This window comes from Pogona vitticeps, chromosome 3 (genome assembly GCF_051106095.1).
Source record: "Pogona vitticeps strain Pit_001003342236 chromosome 3, PviZW2.1, whole genome shotgun sequence".
Lineage (NCBI taxonomy): Eukaryota > Metazoa > Chordata > Lepidosauria > Squamata > Agamidae > Pogona > Pogona vitticeps.
The window spans coordinates 115,893,426-115,910,698 of NC_135785.1; the positions used below are offsets into that span (position 1 = coordinate 115,893,426).

Genomic DNA, 17,273 nt, shown 5'->3' on the forward strand with positions numbered 1-17,273 from the left:
GTTTATTACTTCTTTAGGGATTCAGATCCTGAGTCCAGACGCTGAAAGGGGCCATGTATTAGTAAAGATGACACAGAAGGAAGAATTTCACCATGCATGGTTTTTCTCCTCATAGATTCAGCTGGCAGATTTTTTTCCCTCAGGGTTGTATCTGGCTACCTTGTCTATTCCATGTTTCTAAAAAGCTTCTCTTCCGTATGGCTGCTATCCGTGTTCTTGGTAGCTCATTCCTTCCTTCTGAAGACATTTTGTCTGCAGCTGATATTCTCCAGGTTTTTTTTTTGTTTTTTTGTTTTTTTGTTTTTTTAGTGGCTTGATAAGTCCCACGGCCTTGAATATGCTGGTGTAACCATTAGATTGGTCAGGGAATCAGGAGGGAGACCTAGAAATACACTTGAATCAGATGAGGAAAAGTGGAAGGAGTTTTGTGTTCAGTCGTATTTTTGATTCCATGAAAGTGGTAGCTCATTCCCCCTATGCCTTCAACAACAAATGACTTGAAGGCAATGGCTCTTAATATCTCCTTCCTAAAAAAAAGCTTTATCTGTTTATTTATATTAGCCACAAGAGCTTGAAAAAAAAATGACCACCCACATTGGCAGTTTTTTCACAGCCTAGGTACCACAGTGAAATAAAACTGTGCCTGTTATGTGTATGCCAGTTATGAAGACTTCAAAGCAGCAGATTATTTTCAGGAAAAAGAACACAGTTATGCATCCTGCTACTTCTTCATTGCCCTGTGATATATAGTTTTTGCATGTCATCAATGCATGTTTTTTTTTCTCCTTCATACTTGGTGGTGAACTTAGGTGTTTGCAGATGTCTCAGCAAGCCAGATGTTGTCAGGCTTCATCCTGTCTCCTTCTATTTGCTTCTTCTTGTGAAAAGAATATTTAAGCAAACTGAACCAAACAAACTAGTAAAACAGGGGAGAGATGAGCCAAAACAGGAACTCCTGTGACCTTTATATACCATGCTAAATAAACAATGCTATGCACCAACACAGTTGTATGCTCAAAGTGAGAATTCCCATGAAAAACTGGCTTGTTGTGACATTCAGACCTGGCCATCCTCTGCAGTTGTTATGCAGGTTCATGATCAAATATTAACCATTTGTCAAATGTAATTTCTCTCCAGGTGAAATGGAAAAGATCAGATGTGAAATTTGAAGACAGATTTGATAAATACCTTGATCCATCTTTCTTTCAACACAGAGTATGTTTCCTTGTTCAGTTACATAGAAATTGATGGATTTGTTTGTTTGATTTTCATGATGCTGTTTTGACAAGTCCCATGAAAGCTGTAGCTTAAATGTATGTAGATCACGGAAGGAGCAGGTTGGCCATTAGACAAGAGTTCAAAATCTAGCTCCATGTGTAAGGCTTGAAAAAATATTGCTACGTATGTATTTTAGCCTCGTAATAAGAGTGCTTCTCTTCAGGTTGCAAAAATCAAGAGTTCTGTCTTCTATGATTCTGAGGTTATTGAGCATGCTTGTTCCTCTAGGCTGTTTTTTTAAGTGTTTCACTTCCTTCATGTTTTCAGCGACTAGATAGGCGGGGTATAAATACAATCAATCAATCAATCAATCAATCAATCAATCAATCAATCAATCAATCAATCAATCAATAAATAAATATTTTCCAAATGCTCCTGGAAATCTTGGGGTTCCCATAAGTATACCCTCCTCTTGTTGCCTTGTGGTTCTGTTTCAGTTTCATTGCTGTATATCTGGGATGGGGATAATGCAAGTTGTATGTAGCACCAAAGTTGGTTTTATGGCCCCTTGAGTTCCTCACTGGCAAATGATTCCGACCCACCCCATTATTCATTTTTTTGCTACCTAGGATAAAATTGTCTTTCTAATGGAGTTGACAACACCCCTTAAAACATTATCGTGATTCCTTCACCTCATAAGAGAATTTTTATTATATTTTAATAGTTAAGTTGCAAGATTTATTCAGCTTATAAGTGGCATATGTGAATAGTACCTGTTAACAAAAATCTGTTTTTATTGTAGATTCATTGGTTTTCAATCTTCAATTCTTTTATGATGGTTATTTTCCTGGTGGGCTTGGTTTCTATGATTTTAATGAGGACATTGAGAAAAGATTATGCACGGTACAGTAAAGAAGAAGAAATGGATGATATGGTAAATGTTTTGCTTAGGTTTTTTTAAATAAGAGTGTGTGGACTATTTTTGCAGTCAAGGAACTATCTCCAAAATAGATTTTTTTTCCAGTCAGTCTGAAATGTAGTGCGTCTTGCAGTCCATTTCAAGACCCAAACCGAGAAAGCTTGAATGTGCTTGCTGCAGGTTGAGACATGTGGATAACTCATCGCCCAGGTTGCATGTGATAGAAGAAAATGGGTTTTCATAGTGACTTAATGAGTTCTGTGTTCCTTATATTTAATTTGGTTTAGGAGTGGGGAGTGTGTGGTTTTGAAGATGCTGCTCGTCCATTCTCTCTGGTTTGATTGCATGTCATTTTATTATGCAAGATAACCCAGATTGTTGGGAAACATCTTGGAATACTGTTTGCTAATTCCTTGGTATCCTTTTGTGATGAAAGAACACAAGTATGTTGTTACAATAGACAGCTTTCCCAAAAGCTTGGCAGGCCTTCACATTTTAGTAGTTTGAGACACTCAAAGTGCACTGCTATGCACCACATACTGATGTAGACAATCAAGCTATTACATGGCTGTCGGTGGAACCCCAAGATGTAATTGCCGCTCACAAGCATAATCTCATCAGCTAAAGCTCTCTCTGACTTAAAGCCACATCAGACTATATAAGATCAGGAATAAACAACTGCAATCATTTGAAGACCACCAGAGAGCTAATAACCACCATCCCCATTTCCAAACTGCAAGGGAAAAAATGACCACAAATCACAGTACTTCAGTCTCCTTTCTATTACCAGTTGGAGATAAGCAACATTTTCTGAACGAAAATATCTTCCTTTGGTATAGTTTTTGAGACTTTTTCCAGTTTAAAACTGAGAGACAGTTAAATAATTCGAGGCTGGGCTAATCTGCCCTTTGTTGCTGCTCTTGCTGGGATGGAGAGGGAACAGTTTGCGAGCATATTGTTCAATTTGTGCACGTAGAGTAAAGCCAGATTGTTCTTCCTCTTGCCTTTGCAACTGCGTGTGACTGCCAGCTGCAGTTCTTTTGAAAGGAAGAAGTGAGTTCTCTCCAGCTCATGTTTTTCAAATCAGTGGCTGGAGTACAGTGGAAGTAGTACATCAAACTGGTTACACTATGCCAGTACACTATGCCACTAAGTTTTCAGCACATGAAACTTCCTTGTATAACCTTGGTTCATATGCTCAAACAGTCTACACTGATAGAGAGTAGCTCTCTAGGTTAGAGATAAGAGTCTTTCTTGGGTCTTCTTGCAGATGTAAACAATTAAACCTAGAAATGTAGTATTAAGATTTATTAAATGCAAGAGAATGTAGCCAGAAGATAACTCATAAGCACCTTCAGAAACAAAAATAGAGTATGCATGTATGTTTGCAATAAACACTTTTCACATTTTCTTGTTTTCTGTATAGTCATGCTTGTGCCTGTTACTTAATAGTCCAGAACCCTCATTACAAAGTGCCAGCATCCAAAATAAGTTTCCAAGATTGCCTATTTTCATGTTTCCTTTCAAAGAAAATGAATTTCATGTTTCTCAAACTGTCTATGATGTTTCTCAAAAGTAAATTGATCGTGTTGGAGTTATACTTGACAGGTTTTGCTCTATATCAGTGGTAGTAACTTCTGTTCTAGACATAAGTCTTGTTTTCTCCTTTTTCTTAAATGAATTCAGCCTCTTTTTGATTACCTTTCTCCAAATTATGTTTTGTGCAGGATAGAGATCTGGGCGATGAATATGGATGGAAGCAGGTTCATGGAGATGTCTTCAGACCGTCTAGCCATCCTTTAATATTCTCATCCCTTATTGGTTCTGGTTGCCAGATCTTTGCAGTTTCTTTCATAGTGATCATTGTTGCAATGCTGGAGGATTTATATACAGAGTGAGTAATGTCTCCTGTTTTCATCATAATTTAAAAACCTTGCCTGTGATCCAAAAACCCGCCTATCTATTTAGCTCTTTCTGGGACTCTTTTTGAGCTTTAAAATAATTAGACTGCAATTATAATCTCTTTGATGATGATGATGATGACGACAATGACCTTTTTCAGGGATGTCCAGATAGAGAATACTCAGAAGTGGTTTACCATTCCCTTCTTCTGGGGGTGCTCTGGGACTGTGCAACTTGCCCAAGACCACATAGGCTGGCTCTACTGGCAGGAGGCACAGTGGAGAAGTGAAATCCCAACCTCTGGCTCTGCATCCAGATACCTAAACCACTGAGCGATCCAGCGAGCTCTTTAACTTTTACTTACTGTCAGACACATGTGTTTCAAAGCAATGATTTGGTTTAAGGAACCAGATAAGATAATTCACTGAGCCGAACTGATCAGGCATTTGTTACTGATTTTTATGCTCTCTGTCTGACCTCTGCAGTGTGTTCAGTTTAGATTCTCAATCGTCAGGTCTGATTTCACTTGCTACTGATCAGAGCAGTTTCAGCCAGTCTGATACATTATATTTACTATTTGAGAAGTTTATCTGTTGCCTCTTTACAATGAAAAAAAGACATTCTAGGCAGCTATGAAAACAAGTCTCTAGCCGACTTGGAAAGCGGGATGGCATGTATGACTTTGTGTTTCTAAATACAGTCAATTTTTACCTTTTGCATCCATTCAATTTGTGGGAGAAGGGAATTCTGAAACCTGTAGATTTTTATTGGGAAGGGACCGCTTTTAACTGACTCTCCCCTCTCACTACCAAACAAAATCATTTGTTCCATTTCTTTTTAGACCAAACTATATAGTGAGAATAAACAAACAATCTAGCATGTGGGAAAACATCTAATCTCGTTTCCCACTAGAATCTCTAAGTCAAATATAGGAATGAGGGAGATACTAAGCAACTTGCATGGGAAAGGAAATAAAATGACTTTCTGATTAGATTTTTATTTTAGCTATTCAAACATACATAGAAGCTATTTAGTGCAAAATACAAACATCCCCCAGTTTGTGGAAGAAAAAATCTTAAAACAGCACAAGCATCTTTTTGTCCCTGGAATCAAGAGGGCTGATAACAGATGTAGTGGAGAAAAAGACACCCAGTCCATCCGCTGTGACTAAAGCCTCTTTATTTGGGTGTTATTTGCCAGCATTGTGAGCATGGTTAGAGGTGTCCACTTAGCTCCATCACCTCCATTGTTGCTTTGTTCATGGTTTCTTTGCTGAATTTGAAGAGGAGGGGATTGCATCTCACATGTAGGCTCTACATGCAAGCAAGAACCCAGATTTATCTGGGTTCTTCATGTAGAGAGCCTGCATGTGAGCAACAGCCTCCCCCTCTTCAGATTCAATGCAGAAGCTATGAACAAAGCATACTGAAACATACATAGTTCTGAGTTCAGTTAGTCAGTAGATATAAGCAGCAAATTTAAAATGTAAAGCCTGCAGTCAAAAATGCATCTTGCAGCTTGGAAGAAGTAAGTTGCTTTGTTGAACATAGAAGCCTGGGTTAAAGAGGCAAGATTATCTGCCAATACCTGCAGCTGTGCCAAGACAGCACAGGTTTCAGTGGCATTGTTGGTAGCCAGAGTGTCTCCAGTCCATGTAGTTGGTGTGTGCAGTGCACACCTTTTGTGCCCATTGTGGTTATGGGTACCAAAGCAATGCAGATTATGCCTACTTGTTTAATTTTACCAGATCCTTTTTCACTTTGAAGGCTGAACTAGATGTGACACAGGAATTCAGAGTAGATGGTATCTCCCACAGCACTAAGTAGGAAGCAGCAGGACAATTACAAGCTCAGATCAGAACTGCCCTAATAAGCTGGACATTAAGCCTTTTCATCTTTATTTTCACAAGTAAACTGTCCATTGATCTGCTATTTAGTATGTAGAGAAAAACTCTACAGAGATCCAGCTGCAACTCCTATCCATCCACATTAGGATCTTCTGACCTGAGTCCAATTGTTAGTCTCAACTAAAGTAGACCCATTGAATCAAATCATGTAAATACAGTGATTCAATGAGATGGCTTTAGTTTAGACTTTCAGTTGAATTCAGACCTCTGTTTACAGATCTCCTGGATCAAATATTTGGTCCTCACAATGATAGGAGAATGTATTTGTGAATAAATTACCCAGGTCCTTGCAGTCTAAAAATACTGTGACTTTGGAATTTCTGTTAGATGAGCTCTATCATCATGATGTCATGTTGACCATGAAGAGAGAAAAAAACAGTTTGGTTCTGGCTCTGCTAGTACTAACAGTGACCATGATACCAGTCTTCTTTGCTGTAAGAAATTGTGTTAAATTATAAGGGTATAGTAGTTAGGAAATATTTTGGTAAAGGGGTTTTCGGTTTCTTTGGGTTTTTGTTTGTGTGTATGTTTTATGCAATGAGCTAGCTGAGTTATTTGAAGCGTGCTAATAATAGTTGGCTCTGACCTAACGCAGTGTATTTGTATTACCAAGCAAAACTTATTTTCAGTATTTTTTTTCTCCTGGTGCATGTCTCACTGTAGGTAGTTTTGTGTATTTTGCACTGGCTAAAACTAAACATTCAACGTTTATTTTAGGGTGTGCTTGTTGTAATTTTTTTGTTCAGTAAATTTCAGACAGTCATTTGTGTATATAGCCAAAAATACATGTCTCTCATTTTAGGAGAGGATCAATGCTAAGTACCGCTATTTTTGTTTATGCTGCAACATCCCCAGTGAATGGCTACTTTGGAGGAAGCCTTTATGCCAGACAAGGAGGTGAGTTTTTTTACTCTAATTTTTATTGCACCATATTGAAGGTGACGAGAAAGGAATTTAACAAATACCTTCCCCTGCCCAAGATGTTGCTGTTGACTTGTTGGGATTATCTGCACAGTTGTAAATTGTCTGGATTCCACTTACAAAGTAAATTAACATTTTGGCTACATTTTATTTTCATCAGACATTGAAGTTGCCTGGAAGTTCATAGTACTTGTAGCTAGTTCTTAGAACAATAATTACAGTATTCTACCTTGTAATTTGTAGACATGTGTTTGAATCTAGCAGTTGCTGATACATTTAAGAAAGGAGAAGCGGAGAAATTAGGCTCTCACCATGAGAAAAAGAGAGGAATTTTACACAAGAGGGAAAATGTCAGAAAGTTGCTAATCTGCTTGAATCCAAAATAGATTTTATGTAGTAGCAAAGTGCATGGCTTCATCGAGAGTGCCATAATTGCCAGATACCTCCTCCTCCTCCCCAAGCAAAGCCACTTTTGTCTGTTCCAGCAGGGTTAGTTGTCTGTAGGTCAAGTTGTGCAGACTTGCTGGAACCAGCAAAGAACTCTTTGAGGAAGGGTTCAGTGTGTTTGGCCTTGTGGAGTCCACTGGAGAAGAGGAAAGAAGTTTGCCACAATACTTGAAAAACGTTGTCACTGAGGAGATGCTACAGTATTTTCCCATTGTTCCAGTGTTTCCTATTTTGCCATGCCAGGCAACCCTGTTTTAGGGTCTGTCCAAGGCTTGAAACCATCATTTCTAAAGCAGCAGCAAATTCAACTTTTATTGGTTGGTTTTATTTCTTCAAATATTTCTACACGGGGGGGGGGGGGGGGTTCAAGACATTAAAACAATATAATCTAAAATATGAATTAAAAGAATCTAGAGCAATTAGGGTAGCCAAAACAGTAAAAACAATTTAAATGACAAGGCCACATTCATTTAAATGCATCCTGGAATAACCCAATCTTTAAGATCCAGTTAAAAGCAACCAGAAAGGAAACCTTGTGTCCACCCCATGGTAAGGTGTCCCATAAGGATTAGACCAGCAGAAAATAGGTGCTTCTCATCCTCAGTATCCTCTCGGTCTGGCTCATTTGGAGGCACATGAGCTGAGCCCCTCTGGCAGATATTAAGGTGTGCACAACTTCAAATGGATGGAGGCAGTAGCTTGGATGACTTGGTCTCAAACCATATATGGCTTCTGCCAGATAATCATAGCACTTTAAACAGAGTCTGGCAACATGCTAGAAAAATGGAGGATCAACTTTATATTGTTTAGTGACCTGTAAGCAACCAGGCAGCATCATCCTGAGCAGCTAGAGTCCCTAAAATTAAATTATTTATGAGGAAAGATCCACATTAGAACACCACACAGTAAACAAGTTTGGATGTGCCCGTGACATGAATGGCCACAGTAAGTCATGTTTTCTCCAGAACCAGGGGTGCAGTGGATGAAACTGCTGATGATGACTTTCCCATCACTTTCCCTGGTAACTGACATCATCTGAATAGGATATGTCATTGAGTCTAGAACAGTGTTTTGCCAACCTTTTTCAAGTTACGCCCCCCTGTTATAATAGCCAAGAAACAGGCGACCTCCCTCCACATTTACATGAAAAGCGGTTTTTATGGGTAAAGAAAACACATTATTCAGAATATAATTATAACAGAATAGATTAATACTAATGTAACAGTACACCACATTTCAAGAAGGATGCTCCTGATAAATTGGAACAAGTTCAGAAGACAGCAACAAGAAAGCTTGGAAACCAAGCTCTGTGAGGAAGAACTGAGCATGTTTAGACTTGAGAAAAGAAAACTGAGAGGAGATATGATAGCACTTTTCAAATACATGAAAGGGTGTCAAACAGAGGAGGTGCAGGATCTGTTCTCAATCATCCCAGAGTGCAGGACACGTAACAATGGGCTCAAGTTACAGGAAGCCGCCATTTTCGCTGCCCAGTAAGCGAGGAAAGAGCGTGAAAACAGTGTGGGCGGCCATTTTTTTTACCTGGTGGCCATTTTGGAACCACCGATCAGCTGTTAGAAAAAACATCGCTATGCGAAAATCGGTAAGCGAAACAGCTTACTGATCATCGCAAAGCGATGTTTTACCATTTAAAACATCGCAATGCGATCGCAAAAAAGCCATCGCTATTCGGATTTGTTGTTAAACGGGGCGCCCGTTATGCGGGGCACCACTGTAAGTGACTCAGCCTTTTGCCGACCTCAGAAGGATAGAAGGCTGAGTCGACTTCCAGCCACTACATGGGATTGAATATGGGTCATGAACAGAGTTTTGGCTGCAGTACTGCAGTTTAACCACTGCACCATGAAGCTCTTAAGCCTTGCTTTCTTTGGCTTTACCCTTTCCAGACACCTTTTCAGTGGTTTCCAGAATCTCCCGATAACTAGTTGATAGAAATTAAGAGGCAGAACTGCTTGTCATCCACATCTGCTTTCCTCACATGTGCGTCATGTATATCTGTCATTCAGACACTTGCATGATGTGCATCTCACAAACACACACATATATAGCCACTGGTGTACATCAAACAACTCTTTCTTGTGTACACACACCTCTCATGGTGCTCAGGCACATACATACCTATTTTGCAGGCCTCTCATAAATTCATGCACACACTTCTGTATATGTGCACTTCTGTTACATATGCTACATTCAGAAACACAATACAGTGGTGCCTCGCATAACGAGTGCACCGTTTAACGATGAATCTGCATAGCGATCTATTTTTTAGATCGCTAATGCGATTGCATTGCGATGTTTTAATGGGCAAAACATTGCATTACGATGATCGGTAAGCTTACCGATCTTCGCATTGCGATGTTTCTAAAACAGCTGATCGGCGGTTCCAAAATGGCCACCGGGTGCCCAAAATGGCCACCACAACCATTTTCACACGATTTCCTCGCTTACCGAGGGCACGAAAATGGCGGCGCTATGGAGGAACTTCACATAAGGGTGAGTTTGGGCCCCATAGGAACGCATTAAACGAAGTTTAATGCGTTCCTATGGGGTTTTTAGTTCCGTCGCTATGCGGGGCACCACTGTACCAACCCTTGTTTGCTGTACTGTTGCACAGCAAATTTTAGTTGGTACAACTTTTCATATGAAAGCACCAAGGTTAATAATTAAGACACTGCTTTGTATTACTGATATTCTTGGTTGTGATCTACCTCTAGGTGTATGAGGGAAAAATTAGGGTTGAACAACTGACCTTCTTATTTTATGATGCTGCTAAAGAGTCTAAACTAGACCTGATGCGAAATGGTTTCACAGAATACTTGCATCAGTCTTGCAGTCTTGGTCTTGCTTAAAATCAGCCAACTTTTCCTCAAGCAAGGAAAAGGATTCCCAAATTTATATTCAAAATAACAAAATATTTCCTCATTAGAATCCGTCCCCAGCCACACTGGAACATTATTGGGCTTTTTTGAGGAATACATCATTATCAACGTACCCTTTAGTTTTCTGCCTGCCTCTCTTGCGCATGACTTCACTCCTGCGTGCACGCATGACTCTGCCCCCCCCCCAAGTGCAGGGTTCAGTCACAACCAGAACCAAAGGATCTGAAAACAGAGGAGGAGGAAAGCTTCATGGAGGGGGTGGAGTTGTGTGCAAGCAGGTGCACATCATAGAGGGAACCTTGATCATGATGGTCCTTAGATATTAAAAGTCTCTGCTTCAGATTTTTAGCAAGGTGCCACTTCCTGTTTTGTCCAGGTCTAAAATACTGATTTGTTTGTTAGCTTGTTAAGAAGCAAGGATATTGTTATAAAGCAGTGGTCTCAACCTTGACTCCCCCGATGTCCTTGGACTGAAACTCCCAGAAACCTTCACCACTAGCAGTGCTGGCCAGGATTTCTGGGAGTTGTAATCCAAGAACATCGGGGGACTCCAGGTTTTGAATCACTGTTCTAAAGCTTTCAGTGCTGTATTCTATCTTCTTTTATCTAATAAACATTGGCAGTTAAATTGTATCTCATTAAACAGTGTCTTTTGGGTTGTGGTAATCTGAACCACAAATGAACTGGAATCTTCTTCTTTGTAGGAAGACGATGGATAAAGCAGATGTTCATTGGGGCATTTCTTATTCCTGCAATGGTGTGTGGCACAGCCTTCTTCATTAATTTCATTGCAATTTATTATCATGCATCAAGGGCTATTCCCTTTGGGACAATGGTGAGTACTTTTAATTAGCACTTTATGCTTAAGCAATTAAATTATATTGCTGTTACCCTCCAACTGCAGAAAATAGGCAGTAATTTGAATGCAAAGCTTTTAAGTTTCTAAAAGTGTTTGGAATTTTTAAACTCCAGACAGTAGGACAAGGAGCAATGGTTTCAAGCTACAGGAAAAGAGATTCCACCTGAATCTCAGGAAGAACTCCCTGACAGTCAGAGCTGGTTGGCAGTGGAATAGGCTGCTTCGGAGTGTGGTGGAGTCTCCTTCTTTGGAGGTGTTTAAGCAGAGGCTGGATGGCCATCTATCTGTCGGGAGTGCTTTGATGGAGTTCCTGCATGGCAGGGTGTTGGACTCAATGGCCCCTGTGCTTTCTTCCAGCTCTGTGATTCTATGCTTCTAAGTAGAACAGATCAACAGCAAAGTGGGAAACTTTGGTTTAATAATCCATTTTGAAAATTTAGTTCTAAATGGATTTAAGAGATTTTATAGGAATTATATATGTATCTGAGTGATTTTTGGGGTGGGAAAACTTCTCGTTACTTCAAACTCAGTTATTTGGATCATCCTGCATAGTGTTACTTCATATGTTCTTAGCACATATTTAACTCCTATACATTCTGAGACTCACCTGTGAGGGATCTTTGAACCATAGCAATATGTGCTTTAACATGCCCACATTAAGTTAATCAGCAGAGGAATTTTACTGGAGAAATAAGCATTAAAACATACACAATTGCAATGGAGTATAGCAAAGGTTACAATAAAGCTGTGTGAATGGAAATAAAATACATTTACCTCAGAAACAGTAGGGAATATTAAACTCAAAGTCAGCAAATTGACAAGACTTGAGAGGATTCTGAAATAAGCAGTTTGGGCTTAAGTAGCTGCAAGGGAGAAAGAAAGACCAGGTGTTTTCATAACCACACAAAGAAAAAAGGAGCACAGCAATGTGTGGAGAAATACTCCTGAAGGTAGATTTAGAAGGGACAGAAATTATCTCTCCTTGGCCTGTCTTGAAGCTGGATGGCATTCTCATTCTAAATGGATGAAAGCAAAAGGAAGTATTGGGTAGAGATCCCAAGAAAGGGCAGACTACCAAAGGTCCTAGCCAGAACCAGAAATTTAGAAGAGAGAAATGATAACTCACTGGTCTAAGTGTCTGGCTGTGGAGCCAGAGGTTGGGTGTTTGATTCTCTCTGAGGACCAGCTAAGTATCAAAGGGCAATGAAATGACTAAATGTCCAAATGACTTTCTAGGGAAGTATTTTTTGCAGTATTTTGTTTAAGAAGGGGCTCAACACCCTGGACTGATTACTATTCTAATGTCCAAGATACAGGATATTTGCATCTGTAAGATGAGCCTCTTTCCTTGGGATAGTCATGCTGGATATCTCACTGATTGCACTAAATACATTTTGGGAGCAGACTCTATTGAATGGGATTGTTCAAAGTTATACTTTCTCTTATTTTCTGTGCCCAGGAGGCTTATTTAATAATCTGACCAGCAAGACTTCTTTTTCCCATTTTTGCTCAGTTCCTTTCAGTTCTGGGACTAAAACACCCATAACATTGTCCCTTCCTAGCAAGTTTCCGATGTTAACCAGCAGCTGTGCTGTGTAAGAGCACACATACACAGAAGAACCCATAGCAAAAATAACATTTTGCAGAGGTGTTGCTCAAATTTAGTAATTCAATAACAATAGGACTGTTTAGTTTCTTTTCATTTATCTGTTTGATATGACCCTAGATGTAATTGTCATTTACAAACTCTTGTATGCTATTTTGTAATTCAAAGTTCACTTTTTGATCTTTTAAAAGAGTGTCTTATAGCTTTCCAGCTACTTAACTACCTTATGGTAGTTTAAATGTATTCATATTTTCATCTTCCATGGGAAAGAGAGCATCTAAGGCCCTGCGGATACAGATACTTATCACAAAGACCAACCCAGTGGGTGCAAGGAGTTCTATCTGTTGCCCTTGCCCATGCTGCCAAGGCTAGTAGATAAAAAAAAAATAACATGTTCCAAGCTGTCACTCCTCCCCTCCATTTTTTCTGTAAAGACCTTCAGTTAAGAAATTCCTGCTCAGAAACACAGCTGTGCCCAGACTAAGTAAAAATGCAAGGCCATTTATAGGAGGGATTGGGAACCTCTAGCCCTCCAGATGTTGGTGTATTACAATCCCTGTGAACTCCAGCTATAATATTAGACTGATGGTTAGGAGAGTTTAGATACGTCCAGACAGGTACTGTTTTGTCTTGTAGAATAAATATTGTCATTATCATTAAAATTATTTATTTATTTATTTATTTATTTATTTATTTATTTGTTTGTTTGTTTGTTTGTTTATTTATACATACATACATACATACATACATACCCTGCCCATCTAGACTGAAGTCTACTCTGGGCAGCTAACAATAATGGATAAAGGTGAAAACAATATAATAAAAGAAAGACAACAGTAATAATACAATTCAAGGTGGCAAAGGTAATCAGGTGATGACAGGAGGGAAAGCCTACCTAAAGAGCCAGGTCTTAAGTGTGCTCTTAAAAACATCCAGCAAGAGAGCTAGACAGATCTCTGTGGGCAGACTGTTCTAGAGGTGAGGGGCCACTGCTGAGAAGGCCTGGTTTCTTGTTCTTTCTCTTTGGGTCTCCTTTGGCATTAGGCCCCTCAGCTGCCCTTCTTGGTCAGAATGAGTGATTTGGGTAGATCTAGGTGGGAGGAGGCATTCTGCCAGATAATCGAGGTTCTAAACCATTTAGGGCTTTATATTTATTTATGTATTAGGCAGAGCAGTTCCTTTCACTGAAAATAAGCTGGCATTACTGTAATAGATGTTTGTGCTTAACATTAGATGCATTTATGTCCTTCTTGTGTGACTATGAGTTTACAGGTGGCAGTATGTTGCATCTGCTTCTTCGTGATTCTTCCCTTGAACCTTGTTGGAACAATACTTGGGCGGAATCTTTCGGGTCAGCCAAACTTCCCCTGTCGAGTCAATGCTGTTCCTCGTCCAATCCCTGAGAAAAAATGGTAAAATGCATATAGAACTACTTTGCATCTGTATATCTGATGAAGTTATTTGCCCATGAAACTAATTATTGATTTACTTAGTAATATGTGGATTACACTTTTTTCACAAATGTCTGCAAAGCAATGTACATTAAGATTCAAAACATTTGATCTTTGTTATTGTTTTATATTGTTTATTTTATTATTGTTGTACGCTGCTTTGAAATTATTGGATCTGTGCAGTAAATAACTGTTGCCAGATTGGACAGACTCCGGGAACAGTTGCAAACTGGTGAATGAAACAGCAACACAAACACATTCCTTGCCACAGTCGCCACCTGAATGTCCAGGTGTAGGGTCAGTGTAGGATCAAGGGGTATATCTAGGCTACAAACGTGATCTTTTAGGGAGGGGAACACATCCCCTTCTAGGACAAACTGAATCCCAGTTCCTATTCCAGTCTTCTACTGACTAATAGCACAAGCATTCTGCCTGTTCTCAGTTTCAGGTTGTTAATTCTCATCTTCTTTCTTTTTTTTCGGGGCCGGGGAGTTTAACTGCAAAGGGTTAGACAGACTTCCAGATGTATATCTGAGTGAGAGGAAGCAGTGTGGAACCCAATATAATGTATTGTGGAAGATTAGAGCCACAGTCATATTTTAGGGCTAACAGTGGTACTCTCCATAAGTGGATTGCAGACAACCCAGCGCTCTAATCCAGAGGAGCACTGATCGCTTGCAAAGCACAGCTAACTCAGCAGCACATCTGCAGTTCATTTTAGACAGATGCTGATAGAATTGAGACTCCCACAATCCGAAACTTCGTGAAGTGATCAAAGACATTAGTTAACCACCAGTGTATCCTTAAATCAGCTATGACCTTCTGTTGTTTTCCGTGAGTTCCAAATAATTTTCAGTGTACTGATTTTTTACCACTTCTTTTCTTTGAGTGAGGCTAACTCTGGTTTCTTTTCAGGTTTATGGAACCAGCTGTTATTGTTTGCTTGGGTGGGATTCTGCCATTTGGATCAATTTTCATTGAAATGTGAGTCTTTCACCAAGAGACATTTACAGATAGTTTATTGGCAATGTGTTTGCCAACCTCATATAATTAAAGGTACAGGTCAATACAATAAATAAGACTTTCTTTATCTTTAGGTATTTTATCTTCACCTCCTTCTGGGCTTATAAAATCTATTACGTCTATGGTTTCATGATGTTAGTACTCGTTATCCTCTGCATTGTTACTGTGTGTGTGACAATCGTGTGTACATATTTTCTACTGAATGCAGAAGATTATCGGTGGTAAGTAGTGTTGAGGTGATGGTTGTTATTTCAGTTTCTTATGTGCCTGCTTTGGGGTGGAAAAGTTGAAAAACAAAACAGTCAGTATACTATTAATATATACTATGCCTTCCCCCTGAAACCACATATCATAGAGATTTTTAGAAAACTGGCATTATTTTGCCCATGAATTCATGGGCATAATAATGGCAGTTTTCTAAAAATGAGTCAGTCATATGCTATTGTATGCTTGGGAATAGAGGAGTATCTTAACCTGTCACTGAACAGAAGATACTGTTGGGCAGTAGACAGACCTCAGAGGGGAGAATGTGTAATTGATTGGAGGGTGCAACAGAAAAGGCCTTCTTGCCACTCACTGTCCATAAAGGGTATCAGGTATTGGTTTCATAATCAACATATGCAGGGTGGTGATGGGAAAAGAAATCTTCAAATTCTCGGTCCTAAGCTAGTAAGGTTTTATAATTTATAAGCAGTGCCTTTAAATTTATCAACAGCCGGTGCATCCAGGAAAGAGCAGGTGTTGTACTCTCTTGTCTTTATCCTCAGCTGTAGTTGCTGCATTCTGGTCTAGTTACATTTCGGAAGCCATCTTCAAAGTTAGTCCCGATGTAGAGCACATTGCAGTAACCTAGTTTGAGATTACCAAGGCAAAGTTCACTTAAGCCAGGTTATCCCTAGCTTTGTTGTCGATGTGTCTGTTTAGTTGACTATTCAGTCTTCACCAACTCAAGGCCAGACAAAATGTTTTCCTATTTAAATGATGGGTCTGCAACATTAAATACATTCTGGTTTATTGATGCGTAAAAGCAACAGAGCTGGGAAATGGGAGTAGTTCCAGAAGAGCCCATCCGTAGAATGGAAGTGCCAGTGAAGTGGTATGTGACTAGATATACAGGTGGTGACTTGATAGCTAACATTGGTTCTTCCCTGTGATTTATACTATTGCATTTATGCCAGCATAAATAAACAATAGGGTTCTGGATGAAGAATAGTATCAAGAAAGTTGCAGGAAGCATTTCTGCTAGTTTATTTTTTAATGCAAGGCAGAAAATAACCAACTCAATTTTAACAGCTTTAGTGTTTATCATGGAATGTCTTTTAACTATTTGCCAAACTGTTTTTCTCTTAATTGTTTAAGAGGTTTTGATGTGTTTTTCAGGCAATGGACGAGTTTTCTGTCTGCTGCTTCAACTGCAATCTACGTTTACATGTATTCCTTTTATTACTACTTTTTCAAGACAAAGTACGTAACCTTTAACATTTCCCATTTAAAAGTAACACAAATCAGCTTCATAAAAGTGATCCAATAATTGGCAGCTTACAAACACAAAAATCTTCAATTTTTTTTCCTCCCCAGGATGTATGGTTTATTTCAGACATCATTTTACTTTGGATATATGGCAGTGTTTAGCACAGCTCTGGGAATAATGTGTGGTAAGTTTGTTGTTGATGTTATGCCTCCAACTAATGGCAACCCTATGTAAACCGTACAATGAGTGTTTAAGTTCAGAATGTATTTTAAATAATCTTTTCGTCAGAGAATACATAGTGAGCAAAACATGGTGTTATTGTGACGAGATAACGAGCTTGCAAAGCCCAATCTGCCAGTTCAAAGCATAGCCGAGCCTTTTTGTTGTCTAGAGGGAGAGCGGACATTCCCAGAGATCGATGTAACAGAATCCAGAATGAGGATTTGAGTCCTGAAAGTATGCTGATAGGCACATAATACCTCTGAGCATGAGCAGAATTCATTGCCAGCTGTCAAAACTTATGTGTACTGGTGCTGAGATCCTAGCAAGTGGAAGCAGCAGCTCTGAAGAAGATGTTGAAGAAATTCCCCCTAGTTGGTTTGCTGAGATGACACGTATAAAGAGCTATGCACCTGGTCTTCTCTATATAA

The 17,273-nt window shown here is 39.3% G+C and overlaps 1 protein-coding gene across 1 annotated transcript in view; it reads left to right on the forward strand.

Annotated features, from left to right (window-relative positions):
- Window positions 1–17,273, forward strand: part of TM9SF3 (transmembrane 9 superfamily member 3) — a 42,775-nt gene that overhangs the window by 22,043 nt on the left and 3,459 nt on the right. Inside the window, exons 5-14 of the mRNA XM_072994946.2 lie at window positions 1,138–1,215; window positions 2,021–2,152; window positions 3,865–4,031; window positions 6,748–6,842; window positions 10,918–11,048; window positions 13,951–14,090; window positions 15,045–15,113; window positions 15,227–15,373; window positions 16,533–16,616; window positions 16,731–16,807. Coding sequence (XP_072851047.1) covers window positions 1,138–1,215; window positions 2,021–2,152; window positions 3,865–4,031; window positions 6,748–6,842; window positions 10,918–11,048; window positions 13,951–14,090; window positions 15,045–15,113; window positions 15,227–15,373; window positions 16,533–16,616; window positions 16,731–16,807 — 1,120 coding nt within the window. The remainder of the gene's footprint in view (window positions 1–1,137; window positions 1,216–2,020; window positions 2,153–3,864; window positions 4,032–6,747; window positions 6,843–10,917; window positions 11,049–13,950; window positions 14,091–15,044; window positions 15,114–15,226; window positions 15,374–16,532; window positions 16,617–16,730; window positions 16,808–17,273) is intronic.